General features: G+C 59.0%; 1 protein-coding gene across 1 annotated transcript; it reads right to left on the reverse strand.

Annotated features, from left to right (window-relative positions):
• Nucleotides 1–23,298, reverse strand: TNK2 (tyrosine kinase non receptor 2). Its single transcript, XM_043473240.1, is given in 16 exon segments — nucleotides 1–132; nucleotides 299–394; nucleotides 496–1,841; nucleotides 2,561–2,605; nucleotides 3,160–3,251; nucleotides 4,501–4,615; nucleotides 4,618–4,694; nucleotides 9,553–9,647; nucleotides 9,729–9,875; nucleotides 10,274–10,400; nucleotides 11,863–12,140; nucleotides 12,589–12,741; nucleotides 13,664–13,885; nucleotides 15,843–15,913; nucleotides 16,967–17,147; nucleotides 23,159–23,298. Coding segments are annotated over 16 exon segments (3,231 nt in total). The 5' UTR covers nucleotides 23,213–23,298.
• Nucleotides 23,299–25,470: the final 2,172 nt, after the last annotated feature.

Below are 25,470 nucleotides of genomic sequence, written 5' to 3' on the forward strand. Positions count from 1 at the left end.
TCACTTGTGGTGGGCAGGGCCGCAGGAGCCCAGCAGGTGGCAGCCGGCCTGCTCCAGGTTCCAGTCGAACATCTCCAGCACGTTGTGGCACTCGCCTCGTGGCCGCAGACCCAGACCAAAGAGCTGCTCCACCTGGGGAGCAGAGGGTGGTGCCATGGGACACACTGGGGCCGAGGGGCGCTGGGCCAGGGCGGGGCGGAGGAAGGGGGGTGAGGGGAGGGAGGGAGAGAGTGGGAGCAGAGCCGCAGAACAGTCTTCAGGGTCCCTGAAAGCCAGAGCGGGCAGGAGGTGGTGGTACCTTCAGATACTGGGCAGCCCTCTGCACGCTCCAGCTGTGGCTCTGCAGGGCCGCCTGGCACTCCTCTGTGGTCACCCCATGCACCATGGCCTGCAGCTGGGCACACCACCCCCACCCGTCAGCACCACTCGGGCCCCTTCCTCTGGGTCCCTTGGGCCCCCACCCCTTGTCACCCTGCAGCCAGACCCACTACTCACCATCTGGACCTTGTCTGCAGGTCGCCCAGCCTCTGGCCCGTCCCCGGGGTAGCCCCTCTGTGGCAGCCGAGCAGTGGCCCTCTGGGTGGATGGCCGGGCCCCTGGGTTGCTGTTGTTGGTGGAGAAGTTGGCCTTGGGGTCTGGGGCAGCCTGGGGCATTGGTCGAACAGTGGCAGTGGGGGCGGCTGGGGCTGGGGTGCTGGGAGGGGGCAGCAGCAGGGGCACGGGCATGGGTTCTGGCTCTTTGGGGCTCTGGGCCTCATGCAGGAAGCGCTGGTAGCGCTCCAGATAGGGCGGGCGCTCAGGTAGCAGGTAGTAGTGGGTGCTGCTGACCTTCTTCCCATCTCGGACGATGGGCAAGATGCAGGGGCCAGCCCGCGGGCCAGGCGCCTGGATCACCTGGGGTGTGGCATACTTGGGGTCTGAGGCAAAGCTCTGGGTGGTGGGCATGGTCTTCCCAGGTGAGCTGGAGAGCCGGGGTGGCAGCGGGGAGCTGCCACGTGGCACCAGGGGGCTGGGAGTCCTGGAGCCTTGTGGAGATAGGGGCTCCCGGGGAGGCACCCGGGGAGGGGAGGGAGGTCCGGGCCACCGGCCCGTCTCCTCCTCGCCTGGGGGGGCCGGAGACAGCTCGCCATGTGAGCGCGTGGGCCTCGGGGGGATGGGCACCCGGGGGGGGACCTGGGGCTTGTCGTCACCCCCGGGGCTGGGCGAGGGGACCAGAGAGCCAGCCGGGACCTGCAGCTGCCGCATGCATTCCTGCTGCAGCGCCTGGAAGATCTCTGCGGTTTGGGCCGAGTTGGGTGGCTTGCCCCCACCCTGGGGTGGGAGGAACAGGTTGTCCTCCAGAGGGGGGAGGAGCCTCGCCGGCTCAGGCACAAAGGCGTAGTTGGTCTCGCCCTGGCTGGGCTCAGCAGAGACCCCGGCGCCCACTAGGGTGCTGTTGATGGAGCAGACCTCGAAGTCATCCTCATCCTGGGCCACATCGTCGTAGGCAGGAGGCGGGGGCAGCGGGCGCGCATCCCAGTCCACCACAGGCGTGGGATGCAGGGGCCGGGGCAGGGCCCGTGTAGGGCTCTGCGGCGGGGTCTTGTCCAGCAAGGAACAGGCATCCATGGCCAGCTGCGCCAGTGAGGGGGCACAGGGCCGTGGGGCCAGCACAACAGGCTCCTCGCCAAAGTCGATGAGTGTGACCTCGCCGCCACCGCGGCCAGCCTTGGTGCCTGGCACCCGGGCCGAGGGCTTCGCGAGCCACAGCCCACGGGGCAGTCCTGGCTTTCGCAGGCCCAGCCTCTTGAAGTCGCTGGACAGGGGGTCTTGGTCCTCACTCACGGGGTCGTAGGTTGGTTCTGTGATGGAAGGGAAAACCCCAACAGGGAGGCAGCGTCAGGCAGATGGATGGGGAAGACAGCCACGTATCTCTACAGCTCCCAATTCCCCCGAAGGGCAGCCCTCAGCCACCAGAATTCTCCGTGCACACAGACACTTTTCAAACAGGAGGGGAGAACCTGCTCTGGGGGTTGGCAGCCCTCTACAGGGGCCAGTGAGCCCCTACCTCCATCTCAGCTAGAGCAAGCAATACCCCACATCTGCCCGCTTCTGATACCCTCTCCATCGACACAAGACCCCAGATCCCTGTGGGCCCTGGTTAGCAATCCCTACCCCATTACAGCACACCATTAGTGCAGGCAGGGGCTATGGGCCATCTCCCACCGTCAAGGGCAACAGGAGTCATCTTTAGAGAGGACAGGGCTCCCGACAAACTGGCACGAAAGCCCAGACACAGCTTCTGTAGGTCCCGCAGGAAGTGAGGCAGGGCTGCACAACGGTGGGCAGAGGCGGGGGCGGGCACCAGGATCACACTCTTATTCCAGAAGCCTGGGCTTTTGGGGGGTGGGGGGAGAGGCAGGCATGCTGGGCCAGGTCAGTCGCAAAAGCTCACAGCACACACCCACCTCCCCTTCCACCCAGCCAGCCGGCCAGGGCTCTGTACCTTCCAGAAGGAGAGGAGTGAGAGGAGAGAGGGGGCGGGGGCGGGGGCCAAGGCACCGGGAGCAGCCCCACTTACTCTGAGTGAAGATGGCAGGCTGAGGAGGGCGAGGTGGAGGCTCCCCTGCAAGAAAGGCCATGCGGAGAGTAGAGGGGCAGAGCAGGAGAGGACGACAAGGAAGGGGAGACAGAGCCAGAGGGGAGGGCAGAGTGCGGGGGGAGAGAGAGAGAGACAGTGAATAGGGGCGAGAGAACGCACACACCCAGCAGCAATGGGAAGCAATGGGGCGGCAGGATGGGAAAACTGTCTTCCGGACCCACAGGCCCAGGATCCGGGAGATGGATGAGGCTCCCAGCCAAGATGGAGCCTGGGGGGTGGTTTTGGCTCAGGAGAGGAGAGCAGGATTAGGGGGGAGTGAGGAGAGCCAGGATCTGAGCATGGCGGGGAGGAGGAGGGGAAGGAGGGAAGCAGAGAGGGCAGGCCAGCACTGGCCAGACTGACGATGCCCACCTCGGCGGATACCACTGCCTCTCACCGCCCGCCCCACGCCCCGCGGGAGCCAGGGACACAGCTGTCCCCTGCGGCCCTGACCCAACTGGCTCAGGGTAGCCCGAGGAGGCAGCACGTCTTCCTCGGTAGCTGATGAACTAGGGGACTAAGGGTTTGGGGGCTCTTACTTTTCACCCTGCCCAGATGCTGGGTGGGTCTGGATGTGCTCAGTTCCACGCTCAGCAGGTCGGGAGGGTCCATGGGGTTTCCCAGATACAGTCTGTGGGGAGAAAAGCAGGTCAGAGATGGGTGCAGGTAGGGTGGTGGCAGAGAGGCACCCTGGGGGAGTAGCTGGGCCTGTGCCCTGGGCTCAGGCAGAGGACAAAAGAGTCCTGTCCAAGCCCCTGGCGGACGTAGGTCTGGAGCACAAGACTTCCGACTCCCAGGCGCTCCCTTCCGTAGATCTAGCAGTAACCAGGGGAGGGTGCCGTGGAGAGGGGGCAGAGGCAGAGGGCAGAGGAAGAACTCCTGAGCGTAGGCTGAAAAGCCTAGGATTGTATGGGCTCCAAGTACTCCCTGAGAGGGTAGAGCTGGCCCTCTGCAACCCCCAAAGCACCCCCACCCCCGCTCAGCAGCCACCAGCTGGCACTCTCTTCTCTGCTGCCAGGCCACATTGCCACGGCCGCCTTCTGCAGGGGGTCTGCAATCCCAGCTCTCTCAGGCCCTCCCTGGCTCTTGCGAGGCGAGAGCCCTGGCACCCTCGCAGGGCTCAGTGTCCTGGTGTGCAGAGCAGGAGGTGAAGGGCAGGCTGAACTTCGCCCCTCGGGACAAGGCCGGTCAGAAGGTGGAGAAGAAAGCGCTGCTCCGAAGCCCAGTGGGGCTGGCACAGAGGCTTGGAGGCCCAGTGGGAGGAGATCCAGGTGGCTCCCTGGGGCGGGGCCCTCAGGAAGTGACTAATCCTCCTGTGTGTCTTCCCCAGATGTCCCTAGATGACTTCATCCTTTCACTTAAAGGAAGCTGAACCCCCTCCCAGGTAGAGAGTAAGCAGGGGGGGGTAGGCTGGGGCGAGGGGCAGAGGGCTCCGAGCTGCTGCCTAGATTCCCTCTGGAGCGTCCCTGCGGGGAGTTTTTCTGCACCTTGCCTCTCAGGCCTGAACCAGCAGCTCCCGTCTCCAGGACATGGGTGCTTCCAGCAGGAGAAGGGAAACTGCCACCAAGTACTGGGGATCAGATGCTTCCTTACTAACTGCTTCCAAAGGCTATTTCCAAGTCCATTTTCCTAAGGTCAGTTTGCCGGGGGAACTTAAGAGGTGCAGGCCCTGGAGGCCCTTCCACCAAAGGAAGACTTGGTCTAACCTTTGAAGCTCCAACCTCAGAAGCTCCAACCTCAGTCCTGCCTCCAAGGAAAGGCTGCAGGACAAGAGACCCTTGGCCCAGGGTTGTAATGACCTTGGAAGCCTGGAGAGCCTGCATGCCCAGGGAAGGGCTGCCGGCCCTGAAGCCCCCCTGTGGGGCCACACCAGTACTCACTCATCGATCTTGTCAGGGAAGCCCCAGCAGTGGCGGGGGTCGCTGTCGCCATGCCCCGTGTGGATGAAGCTATTCTGCAGCGGCTGGCTGATGTCCTGGGCTGACAGGCCGGCACAGAGGTCACCACATTGCGAGGGAAGGGCCCCACGCACAGCGTCCGCGTGTTCTGCCCACGCCACCAGTAATTCTCAGCCCTGCCCAACAGAGGTGACATGGTGAATGCCAGGGTGTGGTGGAAGGCCCTAAGGACAGGACCCTTTTCATACCAAGCTCTCTGCACCGTGGTATCCGACCGCCTCAGCGGAAAGGAGCACCAGGGTGAGGGCCCCAGGATCAGAGCAGCCCTCCTGCAGCCCCCCAGGATCTGCCGCTCACCCAGTACAGGGCCTGGTGTTAGCACAAAGCCTTACCCTAAGCGACTCAGATGGGTCAGACAGCTTTTGCTCCAGTTGAGAAATAAGGAAACACATTCAAACAAGTGACACAACTTGCCTACAGTTACCAAACAGAGGGCAGCAGGATTCAAACCCAGTTGTCAGCCTGTGAAGCCAGCGCTCTTCTCACCATACCACCTCACCTCCCTCCTCCCCTGGCAAGGCCTAAGCCCCTGTCCTCCTGTGGCCACCCAATTTCACTCTTCAACCTGGAGTTGAAGAGCTTAGAGCTTCCAGGAGCTCTAAGCTGCAGGGGCCCAAAGGAGCACCACAGCCTTAGTGTTGGGCTTGGGGCCAAGCCCTCCAACCACATCCTATCTCCTGCAGGCAGGGAGTCCTTCAAAAGTTTGGAAGCACCTGGAGCAACCCAAGGTTACGTATCTCCAGAGCCTTCCACTCGGAGAAGGCAATGGCACCCCACTCCAGTACTCTTGCCTGGAAAATCCCATGGACAGAGGAGCCTGGTAGGCTGCAGTCCATGGGGTTGCTAAGAGTCGGACCCGACTGAGCGACTTCACTTTCACTTTTCACTTTCATGCACTGGAGAAGGAAATGGCAACCCACTCCAGTGTTCTTGCCTGGAGAATCCCAGGGACAGGGGAGCCTGGTGGGCTGCCGTCTATGGGGTCACACAGAATCGGACATGACTGAAGTGGCTTAGCAGCAGCACCAGCGCCTTCCACTACCTCCTGCCAGGACTTTGGGACCCCTGCTCTTGCCCCCACCCACCACCTTGCCTTAAACAAGGGGTCCAGAGGGACCCCAGCCTCCCAGTGTGTGTGGACTGTGGGACCACCAGCCCCTCACTCTGACCTCAGACTCTGTTGGCACAGCCTAGGTCTGGGCATGGGGTTGGAAGTGGGAGCCAGCCAGGTGGGCAGGAAAGAACAAAGTGCCCTCTTGGATGCTTCGAAAGCCAAAGAGTCAACAGCCCCGAGGCTCCTGCACCTGCTGCTGAGATCGCTCACACTGAGGACAGGTCCAGAGTCCAGGCTACGGCAGAGGTGGTGAGGGCCTCCTGCAGCTGTAGGGGGGGGGTCCATGTGGCACCAAGCTGCGTCCCTGCACTGTAAGCACCCACCCATTCAATACCTTTCCACGCCGGGGGCGTAGAGCAAGGTTTCCTCCAATCTGCGGCCAGATCGGGGGGTGAGGGGAGGTGGAGACAGGAAGGAGGCAGTGAGGCCCATGAGCACAGCGATCCTGGGGGAGCTAGGAGGTGCAAGGGGAGAGCTGAGGGCCCAGCCTCCTTGCCAACAAGGCTGCCTGCCCAGCCACCACAGACACAGCAACCCTGTGATTACCGCCCTGCCTCTCGGGGGTGAGGGCAGGAAGGGAAGGAAGAGAGGACAACACCCGGGAAGGGACAAGGCCCATCCAAAAATAGCAGGGCCATTCCAAGGGGAGGAGCACCTCCCCTCTCCACCCCACCTCCAGGCAGGCTGAGGCCAAGGAGGCGTAGTGGGGAGGGGCTATCACCCAGCCCCGATGCTGCCCTCCCCCCAACACCCACAGGCCCCCTGGGTCTCATGGGCCCCTCTACGGAACAGTCTCGGACACCAAACCCAACAGCCGGATGCTGGATTCTGCTCTGCACACCTCTCCAGAGATGCTCACTGACTGAGCTGGAGAAACAGCGCAGAGTGGAACAGACTCACACCCAAGGCCGGGTTTACACGGGAATCACGACCACGAAGGTGGGCAGGTGGGCACTCCCTCCACTCCCTTCCTCTTGCTAACACAGCCCCTCACCTGGGAGCCTCCTCTGGACCCACCTCTGAGAGGGGAGAGCAGAACTGAGCCTACCTTCTCTTTGTTACCTGTATGGCCAAGTCAAGAGCGAGGCCTAGAAGGAAGGCATCCTTTGTCACTGCTGGGAGTCCTGACACCAAGTCTCAAAAAAGGCTCTGCTACGGGGTGGGGGCTTGGGGGAGTGCAGAGTATGTGTAGGAAACATACTTGGGAACCACATCCTAAGCACGGAAGCAGCATCCTCCCAGGGAGAGTCAAATATAACTCCAGAGGTGACCAAGGCTACGTCCCACTGCCCCCAGTCCCCTCCCCGGCCCTCCCAAGCTCAGTGGCCCAGGAGAACCAGGTCAGCCTTTCCCACCCAGACTGCTCTGGCCACACCTCCCTTCAGCCCAGAGTCTCCATGGCAACGGGAGGGCCAGTTCCTGAAGCAGACCAGCATCTCCAGCAGGATGGCCTCACAGCATCTAGGGACAGGCGAGATGTGAAGCAGCAGCCAGGAACCAGGGCCTGGTTTAGGGACCCCTGAAGGCTGCCCCAGTCCTACTGGGGACCAGTCCCTGGAAACCTCAGTCCCAGCCTAGGTAGCCTCGAAATGGCTGACAAACGTGGCTTAAACAGTGCTCAAAAGACCACCTGAGCACTTCTCTCCAGGTGTCCCCGGCAGTCCCTAGCCTTGAAGGACAACACAGCCTTCGCTTTCTCCTTCCTCGCCTACCAGAGGAAGCAGAGGCTCCAGGCACCAGCCAGGCCAAGGACCAGCACAATGGAGTTCAAAACCTCTGTTCCCCTTCTCTGGCTGGTGAAGACAGAACATCAGAGTTCTGTCAGCCATCCTAGCCTCCAAAGAAGACCCACTGGAGAAGAGCGGTCTTCACCCGTCCCTCTTGGTCTAGACAGAGCCTCGTGAGCTGGGCTCACAGAACACCTGGTGTCTTCTCTCTGTCCACTGCCTGATACTTCGAGAAGCACTGAGTCTAAAGAATTGGTCAGAGTCAGGGGCAAGGGTGCTCCCAGACTGTGGCTAGGAGACAGTTTCGGCAAGAAGGAATCCAAGTCTCACAGAAGAGCACAGATGTGAGAGAGCTGAGAGCCAGGCTGCTGGGGGAGGAGGACGGAGAAACAGACTTAGACCCACGTGCACAAACCCAGACCCAAAGGGACACCCACAAACAGACAGCCCATCCACCCGGAGACATGGAGACAGAGCCAGCCAAACAAACACAGTCGGGTCCCGAGGAAACAAGGGAGCAGTTCAAGCCCTGGTACCACCGACACACAGGCCCACTCCCAAAGCCTCACCGGCTGTCATGCCTCCTGCCCTCACCTCCCACCTCCTGAGCAGCTCCAGGGACCAACGGTGCTGTGGTCCAAGTCGGGCTGGTGGCCCCGGAGGAAGAGCCCAATGAGCCCACACTGGCAGGCAGCGGCGGTGGAGCCAGAGCCTGGGACGGAAGGGCGGGGCGGGGCCCGCCCACGGGGGCCTCCCAGGAGGAGCGGCTCCCCTGAGCCTCCTGTTCCCCGCCTCGCTCCAAGGGTGACCCAGGGTGCCAGCTGCAGAGACACGAGCCCCAGAAGCACACCAAGTCCCTGAGCCACCTCCTGGGGAACACTGGGCCCTGGCACATGGGCCCTCACTGACAGCAAGGGCCTGCGGGAAGTGAAGGCCCGGGGTCTACAGGGCAGAGGAGGGTGTGGGCCCAGGGTTCTGGCATCTGGAGGAGGGAATGGTTGCAGGCTCAGACTCCAGCCCAAGGTCCTGCCCTGTACCTCCAGGAGGGCCTTCACCCTCATCTTCCTATTTCCAGAACCTTCCCCAGACTGCCAACCCGGAATGCTGGCCTGGAGGGAAGATGCTGGGGGCCACAGGGGTGCAGGTCACGCTCCTCCACAACCAGTCCAGGCTCTGGGGCCTGTGTCGTCAGTCTGACTCAGACCCAGAAGCGCTCCCTTCTCAACAAACACCCATGAGCAACAGAGTTTCTCCAAAGGCCCCAAACCCCAAACCTGAAGTCCATGTAGAAAGGGCTCTGTGGGAAGCCCCTGCCCCCATCCCTGCCCAGCTCTGAGTCAGAGGAGCTGGGGGGTGGGGGGGGGTGGTACAGGGGATTTCCTCACCTGCTCCTCCACACTCAGCCCCCATCCCAAAGGCACCTCTAGCCTGCCCCACCCCAATTAGTTCCTCAGACACCCCGGGGATCAGATAACAGAGGGTGGGGTGAGCGGTGGGTGGGGCCTCCTCCAAGGCAGACCCGCTTGAACTGCGGGGGCTGCAAGTAGAAGACATGACTCAGGGGATGCCGCCTGCGGGCAGACACGTGCTGCCAGGTGTGAGGGGGAGGGAGGAAAGAGACCCTGCGAGGGCAGCTGGGGACAAAAGGCCCAGCAGAGGATGGAGGGGAGCCCTCAGAGGTAGCTATGGGCTCAGGGGAGGGCAGAGGCTGCCAGGAAGAGGCGGGGCTGCTCTGGGCTACTGCAGGGTAGAGTCCAGAGTCCTCATCCTGGCAGGAGGGGAAGAGGAGGGCGGGAGAGGGTAAAAGGAGCCCCCGAGTCCCCAGTTGGGCCCTAGGCCCTGATGCTCCTTCCTACCCACAGTGGCAGCATGGCCCTGACTCACAGAGCCGCAGTTGAAGCCTAGTGGGCAAAGGGTGAAGGAGGCTCCAGGTCGGGAAAGCCCTTGTATGCCTCGGCACCACCTGCATACTTCACTCCTCACACTCAGGAGGGGACCCAAGCCCGCCCTCCATCTCGCCGCAGGAGCCAGGGTGTGGCCACAAGAGCCTGAGGGGCAGAGGGGCTCTGGGGCCCCAGACCCCTCCTGGCTGAGTCCTTCAAGGCAGTGGGACGCAGACCCCACGTTCCCTACCTCCCCTCGATGACGGTGATGACGTCGTTCATCTGGATGTGCAGCTTGTCAGGTTCTTCGAAGTCCTGAAGGGCCCGCATGTCGGTGGGCTGAGCCTGGGGGAGACACAGGTCACTGCCCGCCCCTGGCTGACCTCTGCTTAGATACCCCCGCCCTTGTGGGCAGACCTGCCTCACCTCCAACAGAAAGTCCCGCAGAGCCACAAAGGTGGGTCTGTCCTCGGGCTTGTGAGCCCAGCACTGGACCATGACATTGTAGATGTCCTGGGGGCAGTCCTCGGGCCGCGGTAGACGCTCCCCCTCCTTGTCAATCTTATGCAGGATCTGGGGGTGGCGGGCAGTTTGAGGACAAGCAGAGCACCTGGCTCTTCACCCCCATCTTCCCTGTCCCCCAGCCATGGAACCACTGGAACCACAGTCTGCCATGCCTGCACCGCAAAGAAGACCTGTGCCTGATCCCCAGGCCTCAGACCCTGACCCCCAGGTCTGCGGCCTCCAAAGAGAGGGCCGTGGCAGAGGAGGACTGTGAGCAAGCCCAGGCTGGTCCGTTCCTCACCACTGGGGCCACGCTCCCTGCTCAGCTCTCTGAGGGGCTCGGGCAGACAGCGTACTGCACACAGCGATTCCAACAGGTGAGAGCCAGCTCCAACTGGGCCAGGCGGAAAGCCAGGATCAAATCAACCCCCGGCCACCCAGCGGGGAGCACCACCCAGCCCCCTCACCTGACTGCCATTGAGGCCGATCCAGGGCTCCTGGCCGTAGGTGAACATCTCCCACAGCGTGACCCCAAACATCCAGGTGTCGCTGGCATGGGAGAAGGTGCGCGTCTTCAGGCTCTCTGGGGCACACCTGGCAGAGGCAGGGGTCAAATAGAAGGTCTCTCAGAGAACCCTCGCCCCTGCAGCAGCCCCAGTGGACCCCAAATGCTCCTGCACAAGCATGCTATTGCCGAGAGCCCAGGCTCACAGTAGGCGCTGGGGGCACAGTGTGAAGTGGATAGGGCAGGCCTTCTAGATAACGGGGTGCACAGTCGTGGACCCAGCTGTCTCTGCTCAGGTCTTTTGTCCACACGCAGCCTGGAGCAGGAAGAGGGGGGCATTCCCACAGGAAAGCAGGGCAAGGAGGAGGGTCAGAGGCTCCAGGAGTGGCAAAAGGGGGGCAGGGATAAGATCCCAGGCTGTTTTCTAATTGTGGTGGGAGGATGACAATTTCCAGATTTGGGGCAGGATCCTAGGATTTAGGCCATTTCAGCAGGAAGGTGTGGGTGGGAAATCTGGACAGGGCCTGAAGAAGAACCAAAAAGGGTGGGAAGAGGCACAGTGGTGTCCCCAGACGTCCCCACACGCCCTCCGGGGCGAGGAAGAAACATGCCACTGCAGTGAAGCCAGCAATAGGTAAGCGCTCCAGGGTGGACTGCCGTACCGGAAGTGAGGAGGACGTGCCCTCGGGGGAGAATCAGAGATGTCTCATGGGACTGGAGAGCTGGCCCAGCCACTCAAAGCGGGGATGGGGGAGTTGGCAGGTGGGAGGGAGGGACCCAGGTAAAATCATGATCTCCAAGACCCACATTCCTCATCTATGAAATGGTAATAACAATAATCTGCTCGCTATGTTCATGGGGTTGTTTTAAGAGGGCTGCATAAAAAAGTGACCTTATAATTTTCCAGGGTGCCTATGAAATGAGGTGCTATTAATTACTCGAGGGTATTAGGCAGGATCCAGGATGTGTGATCATCCTAGATATAAGGTCAATAATTAATTAGGGTGACCGTATATCCTGGATTAGAAGGGTTTTCTGGCAAGCAGAACTGGACCAACTCCTCTCACCCCAAAGCAAGGAGACCACGCTCCTCAGAGCGCCTATGATATCAGAGGCCCATGACGGTCTCAGCGCAGGATAAGCTCATGCAGGGGCCAAGGCAGGGCCAGGTACCAGCCCAGTGTGCAGATGAACATTTCTCATCAGTCTACAAGGCCCTGCCTGCCTACCCTCAGCTCTGCCTGGAACACACTGGCCAGTCTCTGCCTGGCTGACTTCTGATACTTTAGGAACTTATTACTGGGTCTTCCCCAAAGCCTCCCGCATCCCCACAGCACTTAGCCCTATGTGTTCCAGCACGCGCTACAGGGGCCCTTGAGCATTTCTGGATGGATAAGTGAATGGATGGGCACATGAGAAGGGAAGCCAGGCCCAGAAGACATAATGCCTAGTGGAGGTACAGAAGGCCCTGGAAGCTCCGAGGCCTGGGTGTGTAGGGAGTAGGGTGGGGCGGGGTCCAGGCCCTGGGAGCCAGCAGCACCTGCCCCTCACCAGGCAAAGGGCACCTTGCGATGTTCCTGCATGACGTAGTGGTCATCATTCTGGGGCAGTGCTCGCATCAGCCCGAAGTCCCCAATCTTGACCAGGTCTCGGGTGGCCAACAGCAGATTTCGGGCGGCCAGGTCCCGGTGAATGAAGCGCTTGGCCTCCAGGTAGCCCATGCCCTCAGCCACCTGGACAGCATAGCGGCTCAGGGTACCCAGCAGGAAGTGGCCCTGGTGCTTGCGTAGCCGGTCCAACAATGATCCCAGAGGTGCCAGCTCTGTCACCTGAGGCCACAGGGGAGGAGGGAGACAGGAATAAGCATGGCCGAGCCCTGCCCCTCCCCTCAAGGCCAGTCACTGCCATGCTCCTTCCTGACGTGTCCTCCAGGGACCTCGCCCTCCAGGGAACATGGGAAATTGAGGCCCAGAGAAGTCACCCAAAGAGGCTCAGGTTAGCAATGCCAAAAACTAAACTCTGGGGCCAGGCCCACCCATAGGTGCAACTCTCTGCCAGAGAACACAAGCAAAATCCAGAGAGGGAAGAGAGGTCTGGCTGCACCATCAGCAGGACAGGCCTGGGAACCCCTCTGCCACACAGGGGTCAGGGGGACCAAAGCAGGACCTTCGTCGGGTGGGAGGGAGTGACCACAGCACTAGCAGGTGAGGGGGGTCTGGAGGCCCAAGACCACAGGTCCCTCCCTGACCCCGGACCCCTTCTGCCCACGGTACGCACCATCTTCATGGGCGGTGTGAGCACCACCCCGTAGAGGCGAATGAGGTTTCGGTGGTCAAGCGAGTGCATGGCGTTGACCTCCCGGATGAAGTCGTCCATGGCCTCCGGCTGGCTCAGCACGTCGGGCTTCAGGCACTTCACAGCCACGCTCACCTGGCCAGGGCAGGGGATTGCAGGGAGTCAGGACAGACCCCAGTCCCAAGCCACTGGGCCAGCTTGCTCCTCCTCCTGCCTCAGGTCTGCTCATCTGGGTAGGTAAGCCTGTCCCAGGTGCCTGTGGCCTGGCAGGGGAGGGCAGCTGGCTGATGTCCAAAGGCCATGAGCTGGGCCTCCTCTTCCTGAGGGAATGCCCAGGTTAAGTGGCAACCATAAGGAAAGAGATGACTGGTGTGATGATAGAATATTAAAATATCATAGTAAAAAAATGTTTTTAGTGTGGAAAGTAAATGCTTTAAATATAATGCCACAAAACTAAGCTATGGTGACAGGAGTCAGACTAGTGGCTTTCTCTTGAAGGAAGAGGATACCCAGTGGGAGAGGCATGCAGGAGCCTCCTGGGGTGAGAGAGACGTCCCATACCATGATTTAGGCAGTGGTCACACAGGCCCATGCGTTATGTGAAAATTCACTGAGCTATACACTCAAAAACTGTGTGCTTTACTGCATACATACTATCTATTCTTCTGGGGAAATTTTTAAAGATACAATACTAAGACAAAAGGGCAAGAGTTAAAAAGCTCTGTTTGAAATTTGTATCTTGAAGAAATTCAACAAAATACCTGAGGGGGGAAACAAGTGGAAACACTAACGCGGCTTCCTCTGAGTGGTGGGAAAGAGACATTTTTTAATTTTTATTTTTAAAAGTGTTTCCAAACTTTTATGATAAGTAAAATAGTTTTATAACTGAAAAAGAAACCCATGTGTCGAGTTAACCCTGAGCATGGACTCCAGGGCGAGCCACTCTGGACCTGTGCCCAGCCCCCTTCACATCCGAGCGGAGGGGACTGATCCACCTTGGAGGGCACAGCAAGGCCTCTGCCCCTCCACCACACCCCCGAGGACCCAGGGAGCTCACCGTCTTCCCGGAGGGGGCGTCCCACTCGCCCCTGCGCACCACGCCAAAGGAACCATCTCCCAGCTTCTCGAAGAGATGCAGGTCCTTCTCCCCAATAAGGCAGGTGAGGCTCTGCAGGGACCCCTCCCCAGCAGAGCCCCCCGGGGTGGGCGAGGTCTTCCGGAAGGTGCTCTGAGAGTGATGAGGGGGGAACTCAGCCTCCAGCCGCTTTCCACTGAACACCTGTTAGAAGGCAGCCGGGCGCCAGATGGAACCCTGAGGTCCCAGGGCCAGTCACTCCATCCTGCCCCACTTGGTCCTCGGTGAGGCCTCCATACAGGCACTGGCTTTGCCAAACTTCCAGGAGGCAGCCTGGCGGGAGGCCCAAGCCCCCTCCTGACCACACCACCAAACGGGAGCCCACGGCCTCAGTGTGGCCTCAGGATATGTGCTAGAAATGGACTATAGGAGTGTAGCCCGTGGCTGCTGTGGCTCCACACCCAGCTCTGGGGTCCGGGACAGCCCAAAGCCACTCCAGGCACCCTCCCTTCCATCCCACCTGTCCCTTTCTGCACCCCTGCCCAGCACAGACTCCAGCCCCTCACCCAAGCAGATGGGCTTTAGCCTCAGGGGCCCTCACAAACACCTCCCGTCCATTTTTAGCCCTGGCCCCTTCTCTGGGTTGCCCATTTGGCGCTGTCTGTCTCCACCCTCCCCAGGGAGTCGGCTGCCCTTCATCCTGCCAGGAGAGAGGATAATTTGAGCCTGAGGTTGGACCGTGAGAGTGTATGTGTGTGTGTGTGTGTGTGTGTGTGTGTGTAATGGGGTGGGGGGGAGCAGTGAGAGGGGGTGAAGATGAAGCAAGGCCTTGCTGGGGAAGGGCCTGGGAAGACAGCTGGGCTTCTGGAGAGAGGCCCAGAGCTGAGAGCTCAGAAAGAAGGAAGGTTGGAGGGACTCTGTAGCCTGAGCTTGGGAGGGAAGGGGCCAAAGGTCAGGGAACAGGAGGGAAGCCCTGAGGGTCAGAGCAGCTCTGTCAGTTTGACATGGCCACCCTACCAGGGCATGCAAAGCCCTTGAGGTGGAACACTCTGCTCAGCTGGGCACCTGCCCCCAAGACTGGCAGAGTCTTGTCTGTACAGGGTGAAGGGGTCTCCAATCTGAGAGCCTCTTCTGGCCGCGGCTCCATCTTTCCTCCCAGCAACTGGAATCTCTTCCATTTGCAAGCCACATTCAGCTGACAAGGCCCTTCACAGCCTTTTTCTCAAGGGATCCTCCCCAAGGCCCTGAGGTGAGCTGGGTAGTGTGGCTGGCACTGTTTTACTGACCACATGTCTCAAATCTGGAGAGGTCAACTGACCGGCCCAGGGACCTCCAGTGAGTCGGAGGTAGATCCAAAACCCCTGAGTCCTGCACACCGCACAACTCTTCTCTCCTGCCTTCATCCGCCCCAACACACTCATCCTTCCTGAAAACCTGGGCAAGAGACCAGGACAGTGTCCCCAGAAAAGGCCACAGGATCCCAAGAGACAGCCCCTTTGCCAGATCACAGCTAGGAAATCTCTGCTGCCCAATCCCAGGTCCGGCTGTCCGGTACTGCCCACCCCCCACCCAGCCCTGAGGCCAGAAGTGGGGCGGGAAGGCCCGGCTGGTTCATTTCCTCTCGCATTGTCTTCCAGACAATGGGCAAAGTTCCACTGAGTCAGACCTGGGACTCACCACGCCACAGACCCAAATCAGAGTAAGAGGGGTGGGGGAGGACTTGGGGAAGGAAGCTGTCAGCGGGGCCGGTGGACCAGAGAAACGCTCCACAGACTAGGAAGGTGGGGGAGGAGGGAAGCAAAGCCATCCTGGGTCCAGACAGTCCCACCGCCCCATACTGGACACTGGCCCCAACACTCAGACAGCGCAAGGGCTCAAGTTACAGTGCACTTGTCAACAAGCGCCTGTTCCATGCCCGGCACCACCGCCCAGCGGGAGGGGACGTGGAGCCAAGGCTGCACACAGGCCACTCAGCGCCGTCTCCAGTGGAGACAGACACTTAGCCAGGCAGCTCTACAAGCACCCTGCCTGATAAGACTCCGGAGGAGGTCCGTACAAAGTGTGAGATGATACCACGGGAAATGGGGGAAGGCTCCCAGGTGACATCAGAGGTGCCCCGATGAACCCCCATCCACTCCCACCTCCTTCCCTGTCCACCCACCTTGCTCATCCAGGACTTGCGTTTGCACATGGCCTTCCTCCTCTTCACGGCCTCCCACAGCCGCCGCTGGCCTGTGGGGCAGGGGGGAAAGGGAACCCATGCTGTTAAGGCGCTCACAGCCCCACAGAGGCTGTTTCCTCAGTCCTCCTGGGGGGGGTGGCCACCACTAGACGCTGCGCAGTGCAGCGACACCAAGGGAACAAGCCATCCCCACCAACCAGGGGCCGGACGCCATTAACCAGATGGGCGCTGCCTCCCACTTCCAGGCAATTCTTCTCGAAGTCGATGGAGGTGTTTAACCACCAAAATTGAACAGTAGAACTCTTATGTCAACTCTCAAGAAAAAATAGGTAAGTCAAGGTAATGGACAGAATTTCCTCAATTTTGAGTCTTTCTCTCATAAAACTGTATTATGTTACTGGCATCAACTATCAGTTCTCTAGGCTTACAAGCAGCATAAGTCAGTATCTAAATTCGCACATTATCACTTATTTAGCTATTTTAGGCTGAATGCACTAAATGTTTCTAACATTCTATAAGAAACACCATGACTTCTAGAAGCTATAGTAAGTACTTTTAGGATAAACACATAGTGGGGTAAAAGCCTATAGAACACTTTTAGGATAAACACATAGTGGGGTAAAAGCCTATAGAACAGATCTTTGCAGGAGAGACGAGAGAAAGGGAGAGATCAGGAGAAAGACAGCAAACCATCTGAGGGTTTTTGTCCTTCCTTCTCCACAGACCTCCAGACACTAGCCCTCCGGGTGTTCAGCACAGACTCAATTCTACATTTACAAACGAGGAGGAGATGGAAGAAATACAGCCTACATATGTCTGCACAAACAAAACACAGTGTGTAGTTAATCCTGAGTAGCTGGAAATTTAAGCCAGATTCTTCCAAGTGCAATTTACTTTCACAGCTGGACACTCATCGTGCACAGCATCTACTGATGCCCCCCTGCCCCACCTGGGGAGATGGGGGGCGCGGATCTTGGACAGGCAGTGGGAGCTCTCGGCTCTGCCACTCCACGGGACACAGAAGGGAGTGCTCTTCCACGAGGCTGGCAGTTCTGAGGACAGACAAGGTAACTGGTCCGTGGGACAACGATGCCCCCACCTACCGGGTCGGCCCATGCCAATCTTCTCCAGGTCCTCGTTCTTGACATACTCAAAGTGGGACAGGCGGGTGACGTTGAGGTCGTCGCGGAGCCGCAGGAAGTACTGCTGCAGCTGCACCTCGGACAGCAGCTCTAGCAGCCAGCCTGTGCCCTCCTCCGGCTGCATGCTGCTGCTCCCCAGCCTCTGTGGGGACAGAAGAGCTGCTCAGGGACCGCAGAGGGAAGGGAGGTAACATGCGGCCCTGCTACTGCCCTGGGCTCGCCCACATCCTACTGTGTGCTGCGGGAAGGACTCAGACCCCCGTCCTGCTCCCCAAAACAGCTGCACGTGAGAGCCTGCAGCCACGTCCTGCTTCCTATGGCAACAGGGGTAGAATCGGGGTACCTGGGACATGGCCCAGGCCCTGGAGTCACAGTCTTACTCCCTAAATCTGCCACTTGTGGTCGTGTGACCTGAGATCAAACTGTCCTCTGGTTCCCCACTGGTTCTTCGACTCTCCTGGTATCATAAGTTCTACAAGAATCCGATGAAAATATCAATTGTGTCTCCAGGAAAATACATACATTCTTATTCATAATGTTCTAATTTAAAAAGTTTGGGGGAGGGGTGCAGTGTCCCTTGAGACCCATCCATGAGCTCCACAGATCTGAGGGACCCCACAGGGACTAGATGAACTTAGCACGTTCTTCCCAATGCCTGACACAGTAGGAGCCTCTGGTCCAAAAACCACTCCCCAGGCACCACGCAGAACCACAGGAGGTCGGAGGGAAAGACGGGTGGAGGCCAGGGCGGGCTCGCAGCCGCAGCCCAGGGAGGCAGCGTGGCTCAGCTACAGTCAACAGTTGTCACAACAGACCGTGGCCCAGTGGTGTCAAAGCTTTCCTATTTTTAAAAGAAATACCAGAAATAGGAATCTATGTGTGAAATCTCACCATTAAAAAAAGTTTGAGGGACTCTGCCGGTGGTCCAGTGGTTAAGAATCCACCTTCCAAGGCAGGGGCCTCAGGGTCGAACCCTGATCAGGGAACTAAGATCCCACATGCCGCGGGGCAGCTAAGCCACAACTAGAAAGAGTCCTGAGCACTGCAATGAAAATCCCACGTGCAGCAACTAAGACTCGACACAGCCACATAAATATCTTAAAAAAATTTTTTTGAAAAGGTAATATAGGCACATGTAAAATACCAAAAGGCACACAGAAGTCATGTTAAAGTCTCATCCCCGCCTACTGCAGGGCCACCTCACCCCCTTCCCCAAAGTCAGCTGCATTAATGACTTTTACCCATTCTTTCAGACTTGTTTTCCCCCCACACACATACTCACCCATTACCCACACCATTCTGTTCCTTGTTTACACTTGACATTATATCTTTCTCCTGACTTTTGAACTATGTCAACTAATTCAAGTTTGAAATATACACACACAAGCACATGTGTACATTGTGCTGGCCAAACAAAACTACATGCAGGTCACGGTCAGGCAAGGGGGCCACCAGGGCGTCGGCTCTGACCTACACTCCCTGGGGCCCAGAGAATGAGGCCAGTGGAACCTTCAAAGCTGGGCAGCCTGACTCATCCGATGCCAAACCTATCCTGGTCTGAGTAAGACCCCCTCAGAGCTGAGGGCTTGGCCTGCCCCTGACCTGTGTTCAATCCCCGCTGAAGAAGACAGGCACCAGGGAAAAGGCCAGCGGCCCCGAGACCCCGTCCTCCCCACTGGGAGGCAGCCTTGTCCCCCCAACTCTCCTCCGGGTCGTGCTGGGAGAGCAGGCGCTCACAGCCCGGGCCCAGGGCGAGCCTCCTGCCCCCACAGTTCCCAGCGGAGCTGCCAGCCCAGTGCCAGGAGCTCAGACTTTCCCAGGCAGCCCCAGGCAGCACAAAGAGCCATGAACAGAAATGAGACGCCCTCAGTTCAAACCCTGGCTCTTCCACCAAGGCGGCAGTCAGAAGGGGGTTTCCAAACTTTAAGCCCTAACCATTCACCTGCATGGTTCTCAGGAGGGCTGGGTAGCCCCCTAGAGAACATGTCTAGCTGTCAATATGTTGGGGACCGCTAGTGGCAGTAAGTGGGTGGCTGTGATTCTCATAATGTCCCAAACCCCATACAACTTAATTTATGCAGGGGAAAAACTTATTTATAATCGTCTGAACAGAGAATCAAATTCCATTTTACACATGAACGAGAAAGTATTTTTGCAATTTTAATACAGACTGAATTTTCCTAGAATGGAACTGCTGTGTAAACTGAGGAGAAACTGGCCTTTTGCTTTGTTCAGAGCTGAGAAGTTGTTCACCATTCAGAAACAGGTCACTGAAGACAGCCCATCCTTACTATTTCAAATGTCTCCTCTGTCAGCACTTGCGTGACACCACCTTTGCCTCCATGCTGGTTCTACCTGAGGTCTTAGCATCTGACTGCTTCATAACTGTCCCACTGCACTCACTTATTAGAATATATGAGATGTTACAACTGATTTCCTTCCAGTTTTCTTTATATTACAGGAGGCATTATGTTGATTGACTACACACATAGGTGCATACGCACAGAATAAACAGATTGTATTTCTATTAATTTTATTTAAGAAAAATAAAAATAACTTAACACTTCAACTACAGTTAACCAGATGCTGGGCACAGTTCTAAGCACTTGGCTGATTAACTCACTTATCCTCAACAAAGCCATCCATTACAAACAAAGGGGTATGGACTTAAGAGAGCAGGGCACCACTGCTTTCCAGAAGAAAGCCCCAAAGGACCCCTGTGAAAATCACTAACCCAGGCAGTGTCTCTCTGTGGAGTGACCAGACGGGGCCAGCTCACGCCTCCATCATCACTACCCAGTCCCTGGAGCCACCCCCAACACGGCTCAGCCTAAGATGAGGCTGGCCACCAGAGCAGGTGTACTGAAGACCCCCACTGCATCCTCCCCAGTCCCCAAGTCCCAGTGCTCCAGGCCCCTCAACCCTACGCTCCCAGGGGTAGGAGGCAGCCACTCCTGAGAACAGCTCAAAGCCCTATCCTGTGTGATCGGGGCTGGGGGAGACCCAGGGGCCCCTCCCCTGAAGAAGTCTCTGAGAAAGCACAGTCTGGCCTGTTCCTTTTTCCTGAAACACCAGCTAACAAATCTCCCTGCTCCCCAGCCCTGGGAACAGGGCTGCTCTGCGTGGGGGGGCATGTGTGGGAAGACGGGAGAGAACACTGGGATCCCGCAGAAAAGAAGAACGCAGCCAGGGTCTCAGCCCCGTCTCTACCACCCAGCCCAGGGTGACCCTGGACAAGTCCTCCCCCGCACCCCGCCACCAGCCCGTGTCTTTGCTTCCCCCAGCACAGCCCAGTCCACACACCTGTGTCTGACACGTGTAGCTCTCGTGGCTGGCACACACACTTCCCACACAACACTTTTCTGACACACTCGTCACCAAGAACGCAGCCGCCGGCGCAGAGAGGCCCTGGACCCCTGTCGAGCCCGCCCCGTCCCGCCCGCTGGCCCTCAGCGCAGGGCTGGCTCTGACGAGCTGATTCAGTCCCGACCGTCCCCTCCCGCCCCCAGCCCCCCACTCACTGTGTACAGCCTCCGCCGGAGTCTGGCTAGAAGAGGGAACGAGAGCTCGAGGCCCGGGAAACGACGAGCCGCTGGCATCTCCACGGAGCCGGACCCACCCTGACCAGGTCACCAGGGCTCTGGCCCAAGAAGTGGGGGCGGGTGGGGGGCAGTGGTCTCAGCTCCTGAATTGCAGGTATTGCCCAGAAGGGAGGTTGGCCAGAGGTCTGCCCCAGAGGCCCCCCAGAGCCCACACCAGGAGCGGTGAATGCAGTAGAAAAATAGGGTGGTCCCCTCTGCTCTACTCTACAGCTGTTCCCACAGCTGGCCAGCCTGGCAGGAGCGAGTGAGCTCTCCTCTGGGGTGGCTGTAGCCTGGGTCCTCTGTCCTGCCTCTCTGCCTTCTCTCCAGCGCAGTGGTCACAGCTCAGCCCTACTCCTGGGCTCCCCCACCCGACCGCCCGCCCTCCCTCCGCCTCCCTCCCTCCCCAGCTGAGCAGCTCTGACAGTGGCTGAAAAAGGACCTTTCTGAATCGCTGCCAAGAAGGCGGCGGGAATGGGGGGACTCTTCCTCCCAGCCACCCGCGCTGCCCCCCCACCTCCACAAACACAAGGCCCCCTGTCTCTGGCTTCCACCCCAGCCCCCATAGTCGCAGACAACTCCTGGGATTTTAGGGTGGGGGCCATGTCAGTCAAGCAGCAATCTACAAAGAGGCCCCCGTGTGTGCTTGTGTGGGGGCTCTGAGGGCTAGTGAGGGGGCCTGGACACCAGAAAGTCAACCCTGGACCTTGCATGCAGACCCTTCGGAGACCCTCCCCCATCTCCCAGCCTCAGCCTTGGTTGGGCGTCTCCTGGCTCAGGCCCTAATGTGGCCCTGTTACCCTGGTGCCCGACGGAAATAGGACTCTGGCAGCCTGCCAGAGTGGGGCAGTCCAGCCAAGGGTGGGTGGGGGTGGGGGGGACGGTGAGGAACCTCCACCCCCTCCCCGGGGGTTCCCTTGTCTGCCACGCACATCACCCAGGATGCCTCCTCCCCAGACCAGCTGGCCAAGATCCAAAGCCCCCTCAAAACAAACAAATAAGCCTCTAAACCCTGCAATGGCCCCACCCCAAAACTATAGGATTCCAGGCTATAAGATGTCTCCTGAACAGCACCTACACACAGGGACAACAGCCACAGCTAGAGGGAACTGCGTCACTCCATCAACCCCCCTAGGCCCCCCGTGTTCCTAGAGCTGACAATTGATCCCTCTGGCCCTCCTCAAGGGCGCCAGCTGCTCTTACACCCCCCTCACTACAGCCCCCAGACACACCTGACAGCTGCAGGAAGTTCTCTCAGGCTCCCTCAGCCCCCACCCTCAGCCATGCCCAGGGAGCCCCTGTTTCTTGCACACTGCTCTCTTGTCCCTCTCCAGCTGGCCACCAGCTCTGGGAGCCCCAGCTGGCTGGTGGAGCAGGCAGCTGGGGTGAGAGTTTTGGGGAGTCAGCATCCCAGGCTCTTTCTAGGGCCTCTCTCTCAATGCTTGACCTTCCTGGCAAGGAGGTGCTTGAAGGGACAGACATTTCCTGACCTGATCCAAGGCAGGGGGGAATGGGACACCCCCAGCAATCAGCCCCTCTTTCCCATCCCCCTCTCATCCCCCACCACCCAACATTTATGATGCCAGCCAGGTGCAGCCTCTCCTGGGTCCCAATGAATCACCAGTCTTAGAATGGAATCACAGCTAACGGACAAGACAAGGTCAGGTCGCGGTCACACTGGAGCTAACTTCCCCCTAAGTGCTGGCACACAATGCCCAGAGCACAGAGAAGCCTATCACCCATCTCCCACCAAGCACCACCCTGAAGGAGACCCAGGCATCTGACTTAAAGGGGACAATTTAAGCAGGATCACTCCCTCTATCGAAAGTTGCGGGAACTGCTGGATTGGAAGGGCCGAATTGAAAATTACAACCGCCCAGAAAGATGTGTCCCAAACTCACTGGAACCCCAGACCTGATTTTCCCCTTGCACGTCAGGTAAAAACAAGCCTCAACAGCTTGCTCAGCAATCCAGCTGTAGGAGGCTGTGAAGAAAAGCAAAGCGTGGTCAGGGGTCAGAGCTCAGACCAGCTCTGGACCCCTTTCTACCAGCCTTGGAAAACAGCACCCTTCTTCCCCAGCTTTGTCCTGGCAGTCACTGCCCTCTATTGGCCAAGAGAGAGAGTGCTTGATCTCCAAGGGTAAGGGAGTCAGACCCATAAACACCCTGATCATATTTTCCAAAGCAAACAGGGACATTTGGCTTAATATGCAGATTCATAAAGCCGCAAGAGGGAATGTCCAGGCACACGGACTCTGTGTCCGTGAAAGACTAAATCCATATCCTGGCAGTGCTCCCAATGCTCCCATGCAGCACTAAGGCAAGCCCAAAGGCAGCTTAATCGGGTCCTAAGGACTCAGAGACACTGAAGCAGATGTCAGCAACAGGAATTCATCACCACTGACTTTCCCCATCCTACCCCCCACACAAACACACCACCCTTCTCCACCCAGCCTCCTAGCCCCCAGGATCTGTCCTGGGGCCCAGAAGCATAGATACCCCTCACTCCTGACAGGCTGTCCTCAGCTCACCAGCAGACGACGGGGTCCCGGCTATCTGGTTGCCCCTTTACCTGCGGTTCCTCCTCGGCCCCAGTCAGGCGCTGATATGCAGATCTCTCCCCCATGAAATCCAAACTCCCGGCTTTCGGGCCACAGAGGGGAGCAGAGCCCTCCCGCAGCCCCCCACCGCTCCAGCGCACCGGCAGCGTCACTGCCCTGCGTCCTGAGGGGCCGAGCCTCCGACATCCTTCAGAAGGAGGGCAGGGGCCGTTATAGCGCCCCAGCCAGCGGCAGGCCGGGTCCTCTGCCCCACAGGCGCCCCACATCTGCCACCTGCAGCCCAAGCAGAGCGGGTTGGTTAGCGTTCTCTCCCGCTGTGCCTGCGGCTGCCCTTCCCCCAACCCCAGCCTCCATTCCAAGGAGCCACCTCTCCGCAGAGCAGCGCCACCAGCTACCCTCCAGCCCCGACCCAGAGAGCCAGGTGTGGGTCCGCACCTTTACTGACCACAGACCACAGACCCACAGCTCCCCTCAGCCCCTGGCCGCCTCCAGGACCCCAGATCCACCGATCAGGTCCTGGGAATTCATGGGCCTCCATACTCCATGATTGGGGGGAGGTCCATCCGAGAGCCCCTACCCTGACTCAACCCGAGACCCTCCCTCTAGACCTTGGGGCCTGAAACCTCTCCTTCCAGCCCAGCTTCTACCTGGGTCCAAGAATGCGCCCACCTGGCAGGCTCCGCAGTGCACCGCCGCGGCTCCGCACTGCTGCTCCGCACTCCGAGCTAACCTGCCCAGCCCACTCCTCGCCGGCTATGGAAGCCACGCCCCCGGCGTCCGCACGGGGAAGGAGACCGCAGGCCACCGCAGCCCCGGCCTCGGCTCTCTGCCTTGACTTCTCCCTGCCGCCGTCCCTCCCCAATCCCTCCCCAAGACTGTGCTGGCCCAGCGCCAGGGACCTCAGAGCCTTCAGGGCTGGGGAGAGTACTGGGGCTGACCTCTCTGGCCTCAGAAGAGTGCAAGCACCCACACTCCCTGCTGGAGGAGCTGCTCCAACATGCGTCCAACCGGGCCGTCCCCCCACTGCCAGGATGACACTGCCAATGGAGGAAGGCCCACTGCAGAGGCTCTTCCTCTCCCTCCAGCCCGGAGGGCCCCAAGGTGCCACATGCACACCCTCTCATTACCATGGCATGTGAAGCATCCACTGACTCCTCGGCACCAGCTATTTAGGGCTGAGCTCAAGGCACCCTCGCCCCTTTGGGGTTTGGGGCAGAGGAGGAGGGAAACGCTGAGACATTAACACACACCACCTCGGGACTGAGGAAAGAGACCCCAAGTGGGCACCAAGTAAGTTCCCATAAGGCTCACTGTCTTCAAAAGTTCCTTCTCCACCTTGAAGCATGTTGGTACATGGGATGACCCTGCCAGGGTGTGTGTTGTAAGTCACTCAGTCTTGTCGGACTCTTTGCGACCCCATGGACTGCAGCCCACCAGGCTCCTCTGTCCATGAGATTCTCCAGGCAAGAATACTGGAGTGGGTTGCCATTCCCTTCTCCAGGGGATCTTTCTGACCCAGAGGTCGAACGGGGGTCTCCGGCACTGCAGGCAGATTCTTTCCCGCTGAGCCACCAGGGAAGCGACCCTACCAGGCGGGGTGCTTATTCTGGGCAGAAGCGCCTCTGCGCCTACTGCAGGTCTCCAGAGCTCCAGAAGGCAGAAACTGGTTTTGGGAACAGCGGCAGGAACCCAAACTCAGGAGACTGTGGAGAGAGAGAGGCTGAAAAAGATGCCCATACATCCCTTCTCCAGGTTGGATAAAAGGTCTGATCTAAACCATTCCCCCTTCCTGTTTTCTCCCTACCTCCTCCCTTCCTAAATCTCTTGCCTCCTAATGCCATCCTGTTACAAGACATCCACAAGATCCAAACTGCCTCTCGGGTTTGGGGAACCCAGCCCACAGGTACACCCTGTGATCAACAACTTGGCCCCGTATCTCCAAAGGGAGCCGATAATGGCCAGGAACCAGCCTGCCTCTGCTGTCCACTCCCCTCCCCCAGGCTCTCTGACAGCATCAGTGGAGTGACAAATCCACACTGAGGAGCAGCCGTGACATGTAATTTCCGGCCAGAGGATTTTTCCAAAACAATCTACCGTATTCTCGGGAATATATGCCAACCCCACCTCCAGGCCAGCCCTCTGCCACCTCTGCCCTCCATCTTCTCCAGGCCCTGGAGGGAAGATAACACATAGGAGAGGAGAAAGAGTGGGGGAGTGGGGGGGTGGGGGGGTGGGGGGTAGGTTATGGCTCTTCTTCTGACCTGAGGATTATCTTGCCTCCACATGCTCGCCCCACCAAGCCTGGTCAACTTCAACTCACCCT

The sequence above is a fragment of the Cervus canadensis genome, chromosome 7 (assembly GCF_019320065.1).
Source record: "Cervus canadensis isolate Bull #8, Minnesota chromosome 7, ASM1932006v1, whole genome shotgun sequence".
Classification (NCBI taxonomy): Eukaryota; Metazoa; Chordata; class Mammalia; order Artiodactyla; family Cervidae; genus Cervus; species Cervus canadensis.